General features: G+C 49.6%; 1 protein-coding gene across 1 annotated transcript in view; it reads right to left on the reverse strand.

The window, feature by feature from the left end:
• Window positions 1–18,243, reverse strand: part of LOC140387330 (aminopeptidase N-like) — a 272,573-nt gene that overhangs the window by 232,629 nt on the left and 21,701 nt on the right. Inside the window, exon 2 of the mRNA XM_072470259.1 lies at window positions 7,628–7,770. Coding sequence (XP_072326360.1) covers window positions 7,628–7,770 — 143 coding nt within the window. The remainder of the gene's footprint in view (window positions 1–7,627; window positions 7,771–18,243) is intronic.

An 18,243-nucleotide genomic window follows, 5' to 3' on the forward strand; every position in this document is an offset into this window, starting at 1 on the left:
TCTCAATGGAATTGATGGGTGAAGAGTACCCGCAAATTTATGAAAATCTGTTCAGATTGTTCGGAATGGCTTTTTCAACAAATAGAATATTTCATTTCCTATAAATCACTTAATCACATTTAATTTGTTTCTTTTGATTGTGTATCTCTATAAATGTATGATTGTAGAATGGTACAAGATGCAGCAGGTAGTTCAATTCATTGAGACTCGGGGTGATCGAGTTCATCCAACTAAGGGCTTCCTCCCTTACAGCTGCAGAATTCGGAGGTGCATGGGAATCTCGGTGTTCTCGTGCATGAGCCACAAAAGATTTTCCTGCAATCTTTGTCTCCTTCAGCTCCAGTGTTTTAGCCACCAGTTAATATCCACACCAGTGTCTAATGCATGAGGATTTGACCATTGTGATTGATGGAGTGTAGGGTAGTGAGCTCAGAGGGTGAGCATCCCCATCTTTTTGCAATCACCACAGGTCCAGATAAGGGTTACCAAAGTTTTTGAATATGCCGGCACTTGTCAAATCCTTGCCCATCTTTCCTCTGAATTGTTGGTTTGAATCCTCAAATCAGGTTTCCACTCTGCCCTGATACGGAATCAGCCCTTTTCATTGTTACAAAAGGCATCTTACGTGACTAAAAAAGTCAACTTTCCTTTCTCACCTCCCTCAACCTTTCTGCAACCTTTGCCATGATTGCCCAAATCATCCTCTTCCATCACTTTCCACTGTTTTCCTGCTGAAAACTGTTTTCCAAATACCAACTTCATCCCTGCCCTTGACAACTGACTGAGGTTTACCCAGATCGTTTGCAATCTTGATGCCACTTAACCCCAAGACAAATATCTCACCATATATGCCATTAATGTTTTGTGTCACCTGCAAGTTTCAATTGTGAAGTTTTCTGATGTGATGGGTGGGGTCCCGCAAGGGTTTGTCCTCAAGTTTTTACAATTTATATCAATGACTTAGAGGAGGCAAGTGAAGATAGGGTAGATACATTTACAGATGACACACAGATAGATAGGAAAGTATGTTGTGAAGAAGACATAAGGAGGTTGCAGACATATTTAAATCAGTTAAGTGAGTGGGAAAAAAATCTGGCAGATGGAGTGTAATGTGGGAAAATGTGAAGTTGGTCACTTTGGTGGGAAGAATAAAAAAGCAGAGTATTCCTTAAAGGGAGACGGCCTGCAGAATTCTGAGGCGCAGAGGGATCTAGGTGTTCTCATGCGTGAGTCACAAAATGTTAGTGTGCGGATACAGCAAATAATTAAGAAGGCTAAGAGAATGCAGTCCTTTATTATGTGAGGAATTGAACATAAAAGTAACAATGTCATGCTTCAGTTATATTGAACATTGGAATTTAAAAGAATGTGGGGGGGATCTTATAGAAACATATAAAATTATGAAGAGAATAGATAGGATAGATGCGGGCAGGTTGTTTCCACTGATCGGGGAAATTAGAACTAGGGGGCATAGCCTCAAAATAAGGGGGAGTGGATTTAGGACTGAGTTGAGGAGGAGTCCCCAAAGGTTGTAAATCAGTAGAATTCCCTGCCCAATGAAGCAGGTGAGGTGACCTTGTTGAATGTTTTTAAGGCAAAGATAGATCGATTTTTGAACAGTAAAGGGATTAAGGGTTACGGTGAGCGGGCGGGTAAGTGGAGCTGAGTCCACAAAAGATCAGCCACAATCTCATTGAATGGTGGAGCAGGCTCGAGGGGCCAGATGGCCGACTCCTGCTCCTAGTTCTTATGTTCTTATGTTTTTATGTCGACCACATCTTGAATACTGTGAGCAGTGTTGATCTCCTTGTTTAAGGAAGGTTATCACTGCTTTGCAGGCAGTTCAGAGGAGGTTTACTGGATTGATTCCTAGAATGAGTGGGTTGACTCATGAGGAAAGATTGGACAGACTGGGTCTGTTCCCACTGGAGTTTAGAAGAGTGAGGGGTGACGTGATTGAAGTATTAAAATCCTGAATGGTCTTGACGAGGTGGATGTGGAAAGTACGTTTCCTCTTGTGGGGGCATCCAGAACTCGGGGGCATGGTTTTAAAAATAGGGGCTGCCCTTTTTAGGACTGAGATGAGGATTATTGGTTGGAATTTACTGGCTGAGAATGTGGTGGTGGGCAGGGTCATTGACTATTTTTATAATAATAATAATCTTTATTATTGTCACAAGTCGGCTTCCATTAACACTGCAATGAAGTTACTGTGAAAATCCCCTAGTCGCCACATTCCGGCGCCTGTTCGGGTACACTGAGGGAGAATTCAGAATGTAATCTAACAGCACGTCTTTCGGAACTTGTGGGAGGAATCCGGAGCACCCGGAGGAAACCCACGCAGACACGGGAAGAACGTGCAGACTCCGCACAGACAGTGACCCAAGCTGGGAATCGAACCTGGGACCCTGGAGTTGTGAAGCCACAGTGCTAGCCGTTGTGCTAACGTGCTGCCCACGAATATGAATGCAAACTAGCAGAGAACATGAAGAAGCTTTTTACAGTCTGCTTTTAGGTATTTGAAAAGTGTCATGTGAGAGTACCTTTAAGAAATGGGATTTTATAAATGGGTGTGTATATAAATATCTGTAGTGAGAGTACCTTTAAGAAATGGGTGTTTATTACTGCAGTGATGTCAGAGAGTGGGTGGAGCTGGGCTGTCTGTCAGCTTTTTACTTTCGTTTTCAGCTGTTTGCTGCAGGGTGCGTTTTAGTTTCGTTTTCAGAGCTGGATAGCGGCAGTCACAGCCAGAAGGGGTATTAGTCTTTCTCTCTGTAATCTAAAGACTGTAAATCGATCCTGGTGATTTAAAACTAATAACAGTAGTGACTTTAACCTGCTGTGCTTCTGGTAAAAGGTGTTTTAAGTCATATGGATGTTAAAAAGGGGCTGGGGCTGGTTTAGCACACTGGGCTAAATCGCTGGCTTTGAAAGCAGACCAAGGCAGGCCAGCAGCACAGTTCAATTCCCGTACCAGCCTCCCCGAACAGGCGCCGGAATGTGGCGACTAGGGGCTTTTCACAGTAGCTTCATTGACGCCTACTTGTGACAATAAGCGATTTTCATTTCATTTCAATTCAAAAAGGAAAGCTTAAAGGTTTACTTACTGTTGTATTCTTTGGGGGTTGTATTTGAATTGATGGTTGCTAAGATGTTCACTGTATGTTTTAAAAAGGTTAACTTGAGTTCATAGAATAAACATTGTTTTGCTTTAACAAATACTTTTCCATTGCTGCTGTCCCACACCTGTAGAGTGGGCCGTGTGCTCCCCATACCACAATCTAATAAAAGTTGTGGGTCAGGTGAACTCCGTGATACACTTTGGGGTTCTCGAAACCCTGGCCCATAACAAAAGGAAAGATCATCTTTGGACAAGTGTGGGCCCATTAAAAGCTGAGATAGGAGAATTTACAATGAGCATTGGGGAAATTGACAAGGAAACTACTTTGTAATAGAGGAAGATACTGAAAATCTTCCAGAAATGCTCGGGAACAGAGGGACTTGCGAAATGGAGGCAATAAAATGAATTAATATTAGCAAAGAGGTAATACTTGAAAAGTTAACTGGATTGAAGGTTGGTAAATTTGCTGGACCGGATGAACTACATCTCAGAGTGTTGAAGTAGGCAGGCTCCAGAGAAAATGGATGCATTAGAGCGAAAGAGAAAATGCTGGAAAATCTCAGCCGGTCTGGCAGCATCTGTAGGGAGAGAAAAGAGCGAACGTTTCCTATTTGTGGGAGGAAACCGGAGCACCCGGAGGAAACCCACGCACACACGGGGAGGATGTGCAGACTCCGCACAGACAGTGACCCAAGCCGGGAATCGAACCCGGGACCCTGGAGCTGTGAAGCAACTGTGCTAACCACTGTGCTACTCTGCCACCCCATCATTTTGCGTCAACGCTTAGTCTCAGGAACGGAGTTTTCTGCTGAGGATGTTTTCCTTCGCTGAAGAGTGAGAGCAGGCATCGTCAAACTCGGGGGTGTGACCCGCGGATGGGTCGCGGGTGGGTGTCGGGCGAGCCGTCCGTCGCGGCGCTCCCAATCGCGCAAATCCGCGCGCAACATCCGCAGCAGCCGGCTTTTAATAATGCCAGCTGCGAGCGGCCTTCAAAATGGCCAGGAACAGATTTTAAAAACGGCCGTACTGCGCATGCGTGCCCGATCATCCGTGCGCATGCGTGCCCGATCATCCGTGCGCATGCGCAGTTCGGCCCCTTTTTTTTTTTAAATGGTCGCAGCTTTTTGTTTTACAAGTTCAGGGGGGTTTTATTCATTTTATTAATTTATTTATTCATTTAACTTTTATTTATTTTATTTTTTTTATTTTCATTTACAAGTTTGGGGGGGTTTTATTTGATCAAATTTTACAGAAAAAAATGCAGAACTTTGGACAGATGGAGACTCCATATTTTCCGACACCGGAAAGCTTCACCTTCACCCAACAGGTTCCATTGCAAAGGGACGCAAAACCATTTCCGCCACTTTTGTCAGCAGCAAACAAGGTCAGCGGAAATGGTGGGTCTTGCAGGTCAGCCAGTGTGGGTCGCGAAGGTCGGCCAGTGTGGGTCGCGAAGGTCGGCCAGTGTGGGTCGCGAAGGTCGGCCAGTGTGGGTCGCGAAGGTCGGCCAGTGTGGGTCCCGAAGGTCGGCCAGCGTGGGTCCCGAAGGTCGGCCAGCGTGGGTCCCGAAGGTCGGCGGGCGTGTGTCGCGAAGGTCGGCCAGCGTGGGTCGTGAAGGTCGGCCAGTTTGGGTCGCGAAGGTCGGCCAGTGTGGGTCACGAAGGTCGGCCAGCGTGGGTCGCGAAGGTCGGCCAGTGGGGGTCGCGAAGGTCGGCCGGGTTGGGTCGCGAAGGTCGGCCAGCGTGGGTCCCGAAGGTCGGCCGGCGTGGGTCCCGAAGGTCGGCCGCCCTGGGTCCCGAAGGTCGGCCAGCGTGTGTCCCGAAGGTCGGCCGGCGTGGGTCGCGAAGGTCGGCCAGCGGGGGTCGCGAAGGTCGGCCGGTGTGGGTCGCGAAGGTCGGTCAGCGTGGGTCGCGAAGGTCGGCCAGCGTGTGTCGCGAAGGTCGGCCGGCGTGGGTCGCGAAGGTCGGCCAGCGTGGGTCCCGAAGGTCGGCCGGCGTGGGTCGCGAAGGTCGGCCGGCGGGGGTCGCGAAGGTCGGCCGGCGGGGGTCGCGAAGGTCGGCCGGCGTGGGTCCCGAAAGTCGGCCGGCGTGGGTCCCGAAGGTCGGCCGGCGTGGGTCCCGAAGGTCGGCCGGCGTGGGTCGCGAAGGTCGGCCGGCGGGGGTCGCGAAGGTCGGCCGGCGTGGGTCCCGAAGGTCGGCCGGCGTGGGTCCCGAAGGTCGGCCGGCGTGGGTCCCGAAGGTCGGCCGGCGTGGGTCCCGAAGGTCGGCCAGCGTGGGTCGCGAAGGTCGGCCGGTTGGTAAAAATGGGTCCCCAGAAAAAAAGTTTGAAGAACACGGAGTTAGATGGGTGAGCGGCGAGGTGGGTGAGCGGGATGTGGGGAGGTGGGGGAGCGGCGAGGTGGGGGAGCGGCGAGGTGGGGGAGCGGGAGGTGGGTGAGCGGGAGGTGGGTGAGCGGCGAGGTGGGGGAGCGGCGAGGTGGGGGAGCGGGAGGTGGGGGAGCGGCGAGGTGGGGGAGCGGCGAGGTGGGGGAGCGGCGAGGTGGGGGAGCGGGAGGTGGGTGAGCGGGAGGTGGGTGAGCGGCGAGGTGGGGGAGCGGCGAGGTGGGGGAGCGGGAGGTGGGGGAGCGGCGAGGTGGGGGAGCGGCGAGGTGGGGGAGCGGCGAGGTGGGGGAGCGGCGAGGTGGGGGAGCGGCGAGGTGGGGGAGCGGCGAGGTGGGGGAGCGGCGAGGTGGGGGAGCGGCGAGGTGGGGGAGCGGCGAGGTGGGGGAGCGGCGAGGTGGGGGAGCGGCGAGGTGGGGGAGCGGGAGGTGGGTGAGCGGGAGGTGGGTGAGCGGCGAGGTGGGGGAGCGGCGAGGTGGGGGAGCGGGAGGTGGGGGAGCGGCGAGGTGGGGGAGCGGCGAGGTGGGGGAGCGGCGAGGTGGGGGAGCGGCGAGGTGGGGGAGCGGCAAGGTGGGGGAGCGGCAAGGTGGGGGAGCGGCGAGGTGGGGGAGCGGCCCTGGTCTAATTCAATATCAGAGCAGCTTCTTTGTTCTTATAAATTTGAAGTACCCAATTATTTTTTTTTCCAATTAAGGGGCAATTTAGCGCGGCCAATCAACCTAACCTGCACATCTTTGGGTTGTGGGGGTGAAACCCACGCAGACACGGGGAGAATGTGCAAACTCCACACGGACAGTGACCCAGGGCCGGGATCAAACCTGGGTCCTCAGCACCGCAGTCCCAGTGCTAACCACTGCGCCATGTGCCGCCCCGCAGAGCAGCTTCAATGGGCTGAATGGTTAGGGTTACTGTGCTCCCATGGTCCTGTATTGTGCCAGTCTGAAAATTCACAAAATCTTTGTTGTCTATCCTGTCGCCGCCTTTCTGGTATCACCAACTCCAACTTTCCAACAAGGTGAATGTGGGACTTTATTAAATATTTCAGAATTTTGATATATGGGCATCAGCTGACTGTCCTCAACTCGGACCTGCATCAAAACACAGTCAGAGTCCATTCTGCCAGTTTCCCTCGACAATCCAACCTGGTTCCCGCGATTCTTCACTTTCTCCTGGTCGCTCAGCGTCGACGGAAACCCATCCTCGTCTATCCCCCTCCCCTTGTTGTGAACATTGTGATAGAGAAAAGCAGACATGAAAACCCCATTCCCCACCCCCTTCCCCGCCCCTCCCCCTCCCCTCCCCCACCCCTCTCCCCCCCCACCCCTCTCCCCCCCCACCCCTCTCCCCCCACCCCCCCCACTTTCCCCCACCCCCTATTCCTACACCTCCCCCAACCCCCTATCCCTCCACCTCCCCCAACCCCCACCTCCACCCCTATCCCTCCACCTCCACCCCCACCCCTATCCCTCCACCTCCCCCAACCCCCTACCCCTCCACCTCCCCCAACCCCCACCTCCACCCCTATCCCTCCACCTCCCCAACCCCCTCCCCCACCCCTCCACCTCCCCAACCCCCTCCCCTCCACCTCCACCCCTATCCCTCCACCTCCCCAACCCCCTCCCCCACCCCTCCACCTCCAACCCCACCCCCTTCCCCGCCCCTCCCCTCCCCTCCCCAACCCCCTTCCCCGCCCCTCCCCCAACCCCCTTTCCCGCCCCTCCCCCCCAACCCCCTTCCCCGCCCCTCCCCCAACCCCCTTTCCCACCCCTCCCCCCCAACCCCCTTCCCCGCCCCTCCCCTCACCCCCTTCCCTGCCCCACCCCCTTCCCTGCCCCTCCTCTCCCCTACCCCCCACCCCCCCACTTTCCCTCACCCCCTATCCCTCCACCTCCCCCCACCCCTATCCCTCCACCCCATCCCTCCACCCCCACCCCCACCCCTATCCCTGCCACATCCCCACCCTCCCCCACACCGCCCCTGCCCCTCCCCCACGCCGCCCCTGCCCCACCCCCACGCCACCCCTGCCCCTCCCTCTCCCCTGCCTATACCATTGTCACCTCATGTTAATTTTTACCACGACATTTGATGAAAAGTGTGAATAATTAGTGAATGAAATGGTGACACTGACCAAGGGGCAGCATGTTGGAGAGGGCTTTGTGTTCCCGTTTATGATACAGAGTAATGTTGAATGATGCTTTCATTGCTGGTTCATCAAAACATGGAAATGCCTTTCTGGCATCGGTTGGCTGCATCTGGGTTGTTGCAATAACTCTGAAAACAAAGGATCGGAATTAGCAAACTCAAAGAATGCTGCACTTTTATCTTCCAATTTCATTTTCTCCCCACCATTTTGTCCTTTTTGCTGAAACCCAGTGATTGGGGAAGCGTGTGGAGGAGGCGGTTTGAGAACCGCTTTGGGATCAGGACAGGTTTCCCTGTCTCCATCCATCCCGATTCTCCAGGAAGTGTTCACCCACCCCCTGGCCAAATTCCAGCCTTTCTCCTTGCTCGTGACAACACCACCCCCTCCTCCCCAATCCTGTCCTTTCCATCCCCATTTTAAATGATATTTCATTAAAGGCGATATATAAATGCAAGCTATTGTTGTTGTTTGTGAGAATTCTGGTTAACGATGTCACCATCATTTATGCAGAAACCGAACTGTAAATGCAGGCCCGCGGAGTTTTGTGGTTAATCGGAACGTTATTGGGCTGGATTCAGACCCGCTGCAGGAACGCTACGAGCGGGCCAGAGAATCCTGCCCGTTGTTCGAGGTCCTGGCCGGAATTCTCCGGAAATTGCGATTCAATTTTCCCGCCGGCAGCACAGTCCCACCAGCAGTTTTCCCGGAGGCGTGGCTACACTGGGAGATCTCATTGCCAATTGGTGGGGTGGTTGAATCCGGCCACCAGCGAACGGCACGCGGCCGAGAATCACGCGGCTGGTGAAGCTGAGAATCGGAGGTCAGCGTTCCGCCATTAACTTTGTGAAAATGGGGTTTCACTATCGCCTCAGTATCGAAAGGCATCAAATGACATCAAGTTGCAATGTTTGTGTGAGACAATATTTTAAAAATCATTTCCCACAATCAAATGTTTCTTTCCCTCGATTTATTTCTCTTTCTGTACCTGATTTAACATTAAAGACACTCAAAATTACACTTCTTTGTTCAGCCTGAACACTCTTAATTTAAGTTTTTCAATCAGATTGGTTAAGGAAGTACAGTTGCTTGCTCTGGATAGGACACTGTGTCATTCTCCACTTAGAGCAACACGAAGTGGAAAAATATCATCCACGTTAAACAAGGAAAACAGCGTATAATCAGTCTAACTAACTAACACCACCCTAACAAACCTTAACCAGGCAGTGTCAAACTATCCTAGGGCATCATTCATCGACCAGGTGAACCTGTGTCAATGTATTAACCTTCTCATCCACGTAAACAATATCCACTACACTGCCCTCATCAACCCTCCTGGTTACCTCCTCAAAACATCTTTCTATATCAAATCTAGGCTGACTATCCCTGATCAATTCATGACTTTATAAGTAACAGTAAGAAGTCTTACAACACCAGGTGACTTCTTGCTGTGTCCACCCCAGTCCTACACCGGCATCTCCACATGATGGTTAAAAGTGACAGTTCAACCTGTCTCTCAGAATTGTTTCCAATAATTTTCCCTTCACGGAAGTTAGACTGAGCCAGCCGATTGTGTTCTGGTCTATCCCTTGCATCCCCCCAGACCCACAGTAATGTGATTGACTCTTAAATGCCCTCTGAGGCCACGCACTTCAAGGGCAATTAGAATGGGCAATAAATGCTGGCAGAGCGAGGGACGTGCATGTCCCATCAATTAATAAAGAAAATGCCCACCGCACGCCAAGCAAACCACTCAGTTGTATCAAACTGCTACAAAGAAAGTAAAAAAGGGATGAACCCAGGCTGACCAATCAACATGGACATCGGAAACAACAACACTGCCAGCCCTGTCCATCCTGCATAGGATTGGATTGGATTTGTTTATTGTCACATATTCGAAGGGACAGTGAAAAGCATTGTTCTGCATACGGTCCAGACAGATCGTTCCATACATGGGAAAAATACATAATAGGGAACACAAGATCCACAATGTAACTACATAAACACCGGCATCGGATGAAGCATACAGGGTGTAGTGTTAATCAGGTCAGTCCATAAGAGGGTCATTTAGGAGTCTGGTAACAGCGGGGAAGAAGCTGTTTTTGAGTCTGTTCGTGCGTGTTCTCAGACTTCTGTATCTCCTGCCCGATGGAAGAAGTTGGAAGAGTGAGTAAGCCGGGTGGGAGGGATCTTTGATTATGCTGCCCGCTTTCCCCAGGCAGCGGGAGGTGTAGATGGAGTCAATGGATGGGAGGCAGGTTTGTGTGATGGACTGGGCGGTGTTCACGACTCTCTGAAGTTTCTTGCGGTCCTGGGCCGAGCAGTTGCCAAACCAGGCTGTGATGCAGCCAGATAGGATGCTTTCTATGGTGCATCTGTAAAAGTTGGTAAGAGTCAATGTGGACATGCCGAATTTCCTGAGTTTCCGGAGGACGTATAGATGCTGTTGTGCTTTCTTGGTGGTAGCGTCGACGTGGCTGGACCAGGACAGATTGTTGATCATGTGCACACTTAGGAATTTGAAACTGCTAACTGGTGTGTTATGAACTCTGGGATAACACAGGCTGCAACTCGATGCAGCTGTGACCAAAAGATACTCCAAACTTTGAAGTAAGTTCAATGTGATTTATTGAACCATTAGCACAGTTGAAATGAAAATGAAATGAAAAATCGCTTGTCACGAGTAGGCTTCAATGAAATTACTGTGAAAAGCCCCTAGTCGCCACATTACGGCGCCTGTTCGGGAAGGCTGGTACAGGAATTGAACCGTGCTGCTGGCCTGCTTGGTCTTCTTTAAAAGCCAGCGATTTAGCCCAGTGTGCTAAACCAGCCCTCGGAGTTCGACTCTCCTGCTAATCTTGCTATAGTAACTCAGTTTAACTAACCAGTCTGCTCTAAGCCACGTGGTGGGTGTGATGCTTCTGATCTGCCCCTGTCCTACTCTCGAAGTGTCGCCTGTGGAAAGAGACAGAGTATGTGTGCCCTGACTTTATGTATGGGCTGTGTAATGCCCCCTTGTGGTAGTGTCCTATTCTATATGTTCATTAGCTGTATGTCTGCATGTCATGACGTCTCTGGTGCTCCCTCTAGTGTTTACTTAGTCATAGTGTATTTACATTAACCCGTTGTGTATCAGTAATGCATATCACCACACTAACCATCTCCACCTCGGCCCCGTTGATGCTGACAGGGGTGTGTACAGTACGTAGGTTGCTCTTTCCAAGAGCCGGTGCAGACTCGATGGGCCGAATGGCCTCCTTCTGCACTGGAAATTCTATGTTGTTTGAGCCTTGCCACAACCGCCGAGAGTCTGTCTGTGACTCTAGCTTGGTTTGATATTCTCTCTTGGCATCTCGGATGGCTTTGCGGAGGTCGGGGGATGGAACGGTAGGCGCCCTTGATTTTTGAGTAGCAGTGGTCAAGAGTGTTGTCGCCTCTGGTGGGACAGGAGATGTGCTGGTGGAATTTTGGCAGTACACTCTTGAGGTTGGCCTTGTTGAAGTCTCCGGCCATGATGAACAAGGCCTCCGGGTGTTCTGTTTCGTAGTTGTTTATTACTGTGTATAGTTCATCCAGCGCCTTCCTCACTACTGCCTGGGGTGGGATGTAGACCGCTGTGATAATGGCTGAAGTGAACTCACGTGGAAGATAATATGGGCGGCACTTCACGGTCAGGTATTCCAGGTCTGGGAGCAGTAGGTCGCCAGGGTTGCCACATCCAAGCACCAGGAGGAGTTGATGAGGAGGCAAACCCCTCCACCCTTCGCTTTGCCTGATGATGCCGTGCGGTCCGCCCGGTGAATTGAGAAGCCTTCAGGTTGTATGGCACAGTCCGGTGAGGCGGGGGTGAGCCACGTCTCTGTGAAACAGAGCACACAGCAGTCTCTTACTTCTCTCTGAGAGGTAAGTCTGGCGTTAAGTTCATCCAGCTTGTTTTCGATCGCTTGGATGTTTGCCAGGAGTATGCTGGGGAGAGGGGTCTTGAAACCGCGTTCCTTCAGTCTAACCTGCAGACCACCGCGTTTCCCTCACTTCCTCGGTCGGCGGCTGCTGATGGATGGTCCTGGGATCCGATGGGAGAAGTCTGATCTTGTGGAAGGTCCTCCGTACTAACATCTGGAGGCTTGTGCCAAAACTGGAAGAGCTGTCTCACAGACTAGTTAAGCAACAGCCTGACACAGTCATACTCACAGAATCACACCTTACAGACAATGGCACAGAGAACACCTTCCCTGGGTGTGCCTATCCCACCAACAGGACAATGGCAGCAAGCAGGATACAGTCAGGAGGGGGTTGCCCTGGGAATTCTCAATATCAACTCTGGACCCAGGAAAGTCGCATAGCAGCAGGTCAACCATGGGCATGGAAACCTCCTGTACCCCCCACTGCCCCCCCCACCCCAGCCGATGAATCAGTATCTCCTCCATGCTGAACACAACTTGCAGGAAGCATTGAGAGTGGCAAGGGCACAGAATGTACTCTGGATAGGGGACTTCAATGTCTGTCGCCACAAATAAGTCTTACAAAATGCAGAGTATTATATAAATAGAGAATTCTGAGGTGCAGAGGAATCTGATTGCTCTAGTGCAGGAGTCACACAAAGTTACAGGTACAGCAAGTAATTGAGATGGCTAATGGCATACATACTCTCCTTTATTCTGAGAGGGAGTGAACATAAAAGTGAGGATGTTATGCTTCTGTTCTACAGGGTTCGAGGCTGCACCTCCAATATTGAGTACACTTTTGGTCTCCTTATTTAAGGAAGGGTGTAAACTTGTTTGAGCAGTTCCGAGGAGGTTTACGACATTAATGCATGGAATGAGCGGGTTGTCTTATGAGGGAAAGTTGGACAGACTGGGTCTGTTCCCACTGGAGTTGAGAAGAGTGAGGTGATTGAAATTTATAAGATTCTGAATGGTCTCGATAAGGGGGATTTGGAAAGGATGCTTCCCCTTGGGTGAGTCCAGAACGAGGAGGCACATTTTTAGGACAGAAATGAGGAGAATCTTTTTCTCTCAAACGGTTTTGTGACTTTGGAATTCTCTGCTTCAGAAAATGGTGGAGGGGGGGGGGGGAAAGTGAATATTTTTAGGACAGTGGTCGATAGATTCTTGTTGGGCAAGGGAAATTTGACACACAAACAGTTCAGCTGTGCCCTTATTGATTCGCGGAGCAGACTCAAAGGGCTAAATGCTCCTATTTGCTATGATTTTACTCTGATAACCGTAGCTGCCAGACTGGGCCTGTGAGGGAAACACGGGGTATAACTCATGCACCTGACCATGACAGTATTGACAGGAACGAGTCCTGTCTCCACATTGAGGATAGGTCCATGTTGTGTGACCACTGCTGCCAGGCTAATAATAATAAAAATCGTTTATTGTCACAAGTAGGCTTCAATGAAGTTACTGTGAAAAGCCCCTAGTCGCCACATTCCGGCGCCTGTTCGGGGAGGCCGGTACGGGAATTGAACCCGCGCTGCTGCCTTGTTCTGCATTACATGTCAGCTGTTTAGCCCACTGTGCTAAACCAGCCCCTAAATTGATAGATTTGAACAGGTCTAATAATTCAAAACTGGACATGCATGAAACGCTTTGGATCATCAACAGCTCAGAATTTTATGCAACCACAAACTATAACCTCATGGTCCAGCATATCCCCAACTCTACAATTTCTATCAATATAGTTTTTTGTTGAAACTTCTTGTTTTGCACTGATCAGAACAATTTACAATAATATCTAATGTAAATGGAACAACAATTTATACTGCATTAGAAGAGAGTTCTGATTGATTGGCAAGTGAACTCTGATTCGTAGAGACATTGTCATGGAGAATGCACCGGTTGATGGTAACTGACAGTTAACTGCCAAACATTGTTTGCAATTAGAAACCAGGCAGCTTTGACTATGATTGTGCAAGGCATTGCCCTGAGGAATGAATTAGCTCTCATTTTGTCATTAGTAAATGACAATATAATCCTCAGTATGTTAAGAATTACACTGACAGTCAGTTTAAGATTATCTGTTGGGCTCACAGTGTGGTGCATTTGTGTGTACTGTAAGCTACATTTACTGATATGAAGGGCCCTGTTCTTTGCAGACAGAAAGAACATCTGCACACATTGCGCCTGATTCAGCTGAACAAAATAAGTGGCAGACATTCACTGGTTAATTCCTCAGGGCAATGCCATAACCAATCAAAGTCCATGTGGCAAACAATCAGCAATCTCTTCTCATACGGTATAAATTGTTGTTCCCCTGACATTGGTATTTTTGTTGTGGGATGTTGAGTGCAAGATGAAAAGCTTTGACAAAAAGTCTATTTTTTCAGCAACACTCAAATTCTGTAATACCAAGCAACTATTCATGACTATCAAGCTAAGGGATGAATTTGGTTCAATGGCATTGAGGTGTCAACGTGTTGAAGCTATCCACTTGCGTGCCAAATAGCAGAAGCAGCATGTGATAGAGCTAAATGATCCCATAAAAAATGGATCAGATCGAAGCCCTACAGCCCTCTCTCACCCAGCAATGTGATGGGCAATTAAACAACTAACTGAAGGAACAGGATCTACAAATACCCCCCACCCTCAATGGTGGAGGAGCCAAGCATAATAGTGTCAATAACAGCGAAACAAGGAGCAGGAGGAGGCCATTCAGCCCTTGAAGCCCATGCACCATTCATTATGATCATGGCTAATCATCCAATTCAATGGCATAATCCCGTTTTCCCCCATATCGTTTGATCATCTTCACTCTAAGTGTGATATCTAACTGTGTTTTGAACCATACAATGTTTTGGACTCAACTACCTCCTGTGGCAGTGAATTCCACAGACTCACCGCTCTCTGGGTGAAGACATGTCTCCTCATCTCTGTCCTAAATGGTCTCCCCGTATCCTCAGACTGTGACCCCCTGGTTCTGGACACCCCCACCATCGGGAACATCCTGCATCTATCCTGTCCAGTCCTGTTAGAATTTTACAGATTTCTATGAGATCCCCCCTCACTCTTCTGAACTCCAGCCAATACAGCTATTTTAGCCAGAAATGCGGAGTGGATGATCCATCTCGGTGTCCTCCAGGGATCCCAGCATCACAGGTGTCAGTCTTCAACCAATTTGATTAATTCCACATGACGTCAAATAATAGAACATAGAAAAATACAGCACAGAACAGGCCCTTCGGCCCACAATGTTGTGCCGAACCTTTGTCCTAGATTAATCATAGATTATCATTGAATTTACAGTGCAGAAGGAGGCCATTCGGCCCATTGAGTCTGCACCGGCTCTTGGAAAGAGCACCCTACCCAAGGTCAACACCTCCACCCAACACCAAGGGCAATTTTGACACTAAGGGCAATTTATCATGGCCAATCCACCTAACCCGCACATCTTTGGACTGTGGGAGGAAACCGGAGCACCCGGAGGAAACCCACGCACACACGGGGAGGATGTGCAGACTCCGCACAGACAGTGACCCAAGCCGGAATCGAACCTGGGACCCTGGAGCTGTGAAGCAATTGTGCTATCCACAATGCTACCGTGCTGCCCTTGAGAACAAATAAATCTACACTATATCATTTTACCGTAATCCATGTACCTATCCAATAGCTGCTTGAAGGTCCCTAATGTTTCCGACTCAACTACTTCCACAGGCAGTGCATTCCATGCCCCCACTACTCTCTGGGTAAAGAACCTACCTCTGACATCCCCCCTATATCTTCCACCTTTCACCTTAATCTTGTGTCCCCTTGTAATGATTTGTTCCACCCGAGGAAAAAGTCTCTGACTGTCTACTCTATCTATTCCCCTGATCATCTTATAAACCTCTATCAAGTCGCCCCTCATCCTTCTCCGTTCTAATGAGAAAAGGCCTAGCACCCTCAACCTTTCCTCGTAAGACCTACTCTCCATTCCAGGCAACATCCTGGTAAATCTCCTTTGCACCTTTTCGAAAGCTTCCACATCCTTCCTAAAATGAGGCGACCAGAACTATACACAGTACTCCAAATGTGGCCTTACCAAAGTTTTGTACAGCTGCATCATCACCTCAAGGCTCTTAAATTCAATCCCTCTGTTAATGAACGCTAGCACACCATAGGCCTTCTTCACAGCTCTATCCACTTGAGTGGCAACTTTCGAAGATGTATGAACATAGACCCCAAGATCTTTCTGCTCCTCCACATTGACAAGAACTCTACCGTTAACCCTGTATTCCGTATTCATATTTGTCCTTCCAAAATGGACAACCTCACACTTTTCAGGGTTAAACTCCATCTGCCACTTCTCAGCCCAGCTCTGCATCCTATCTATGTCTCTTTGCAGCCGACAACAGCCCTCCTCACTATCCACAACTCCACCAATCTTCGTATCGTCTGCAAATTTACTGACCCACCCTTCAATTCCCTCAGCCAAGTCATTAATGAAAATCACAAACAGCAGAGGACCCAGAACTGATCCCTGCGGTACGCCACTGGTAACTGGGATCCAGGCTGAATATTTGCCATCCATCACTACTCTCTGACTTCTATCGGTGAGTCAGTTTGTTATCCAACTGGCCAAATTTCCCACTATCCCATGCCTCCTTACTTTCTGCATAAGCCTACCATGGGGAACCTTATCAAAGGCCTTAATAAAATTCATGTACACTACATCCACTGCTTTACCTTCATCCACGTGCTTGGTCACCTCCTCAAAGAATTCAATAAGACTTGTGAGGCAAGACCTACCCCTCACAAATCCGTGCTGACTATCCCTAATCAAGCAGTGTCTTTCCAGATGCTCAGAAATCCTATCCTTCAGTACCCTTTCCATTACTTTGCCTACCACCGAAGTAAGACTAACTGGCCTGTAATTCCCAGGGTTATCCCTAGTCCCTTTTTTGAACAGGGGCACGACATTCGCCACTCTCCAATCCCCTGGTATCACCCCTGTTGACAGTGAGAACGAAAAGATCATTGCCAATGGCTCTGCAATTTCACCTCTTGCTTCTTGGGGCAGCACGGTAGCCTTGTGGATAGCACAATTGCTTCACAGCTCCAGGGTCTCAGGTTCGATTCCGGACTTGGGTCACTGTCTGTGCGGAGTCTGCACATCCTCCCTGTGTGTGCGTGGGTTTCCTCCGGGTGCTCCAGTTTCCTCCCACAAGTCCAAAGATGTGCGGGTTAGGTGGATTGGCCATGATAAATTGTCCCTCAGTGTCCAAAATTGCCCTTAGTGGTGGGTGGGGTTACTGGGATATGGGGATAGGGTGGGGAGGTGTTGACGTTGGGTAGAGTGCTCTTTCCAAGAGCCGGTGCAGACTCGATGGGCCGAATGGCCTCCTTCTGCACTGTAAATTCTATGATTCTATGATTCCCATAGAATCCTTGGATATATCCCGTCAGGCCCGGGGGACTTGTCTATCCTCAAGTTTTTCAAAATGCCCAACACATCTTCCTTCCTAACAAGTATTTCCTCGAGCTTACCAATCTGTTTCACACTGTCCTCTCCAACAATATGGCCCCTCTCATTTGTAAATACAGAAGAAAAGTACTCATTCAAGACCTCTCCTATCTCTTCAGACTCAATACACAATCTCCCGCTACTGTCCTTGATCGGACCTACCCTCGCTCTAGTCATTCTCATATTTCTCACATATGTGTAAAATGATGTGGAGATGCCGGCGTTGGACTGGGGTGAGCACAGTAAGAAGTCTTACAACACCAGGTTAAAGTCCAACAGGTTTGTTTCGATGTCACTAGCCTTCGGAGCGCTGCTCCTTCCTCAGGTGAATCAATATGTGTAAAAGGCCTTGGTGTTTTCCTTGATCCTACCCGCCAAAGATTGTTCATGCCCTCTCTTAGCTCTCCTAATCCCTTTCTTCAGTTCCCTCCTGGCTATCTTGTATCCCTCCAATGCCCTGTCTGAACCTTGTTTCCTCAGCCTTACATAAGTCTCCTTTTTCCTCTTAACAAGACATTAAACCTCTCTTGTCAACCATGGTTCCCTCACTCGACCATCTCTTCCCTGCCTGACAGGGACATACATATCAAGGACACGTAGCACCTGTTCCTTGAACAAGTTCCACATTTCACTTGTGTCCTTCCCTGACAGTCTATGTTCCCAACTTATGCACTTCAATTCTTGTCTGACAACATCGTATTTACCCTTCCCCCAATTGTAAACCTTGCCCTGTTTCACGCACCTATCCCTCTCCATTACTAAAGTGAAAGTCACAGAATTGTGGTCACTATCTCCAAAATGCTCCCCCACTAACAAATCTATCACTTGCCCTGGTTCATTACCAAGTACTAAATCCAATATTGCCCCTCCTCTGGTCGGACAATCTACATACTGTGTTAGAAAAGCTTCCTGGACACACTGCACAAACACCACCCCATCCAAACTATTTGATCTCAAGAGTTTCCACTCAATGTTTGGGAAGTTAAAGTCACCCATGACTACTACCCTGTGACTTCTGCACCTATCCAAAATCTGTTTCCCAATCTGTTCCTCCACATCTCTGCTACTATTGGGGGGCCTATAGAAAACTCCTAACAAGGTGACTGCTCCTTTCCTATTTTTGACTTCAACCCATACTACATCAGTAGGCTGATACTCCT

This window comes from Scyliorhinus torazame, chromosome 12, assembly GCF_047496885.1.
Source record: "Scyliorhinus torazame isolate Kashiwa2021f chromosome 12, sScyTor2.1, whole genome shotgun sequence".
NCBI lineage: Eukaryota > Metazoa > Chordata > Chondrichthyes > Carcharhiniformes > Scyliorhinidae > Scyliorhinus > Scyliorhinus torazame.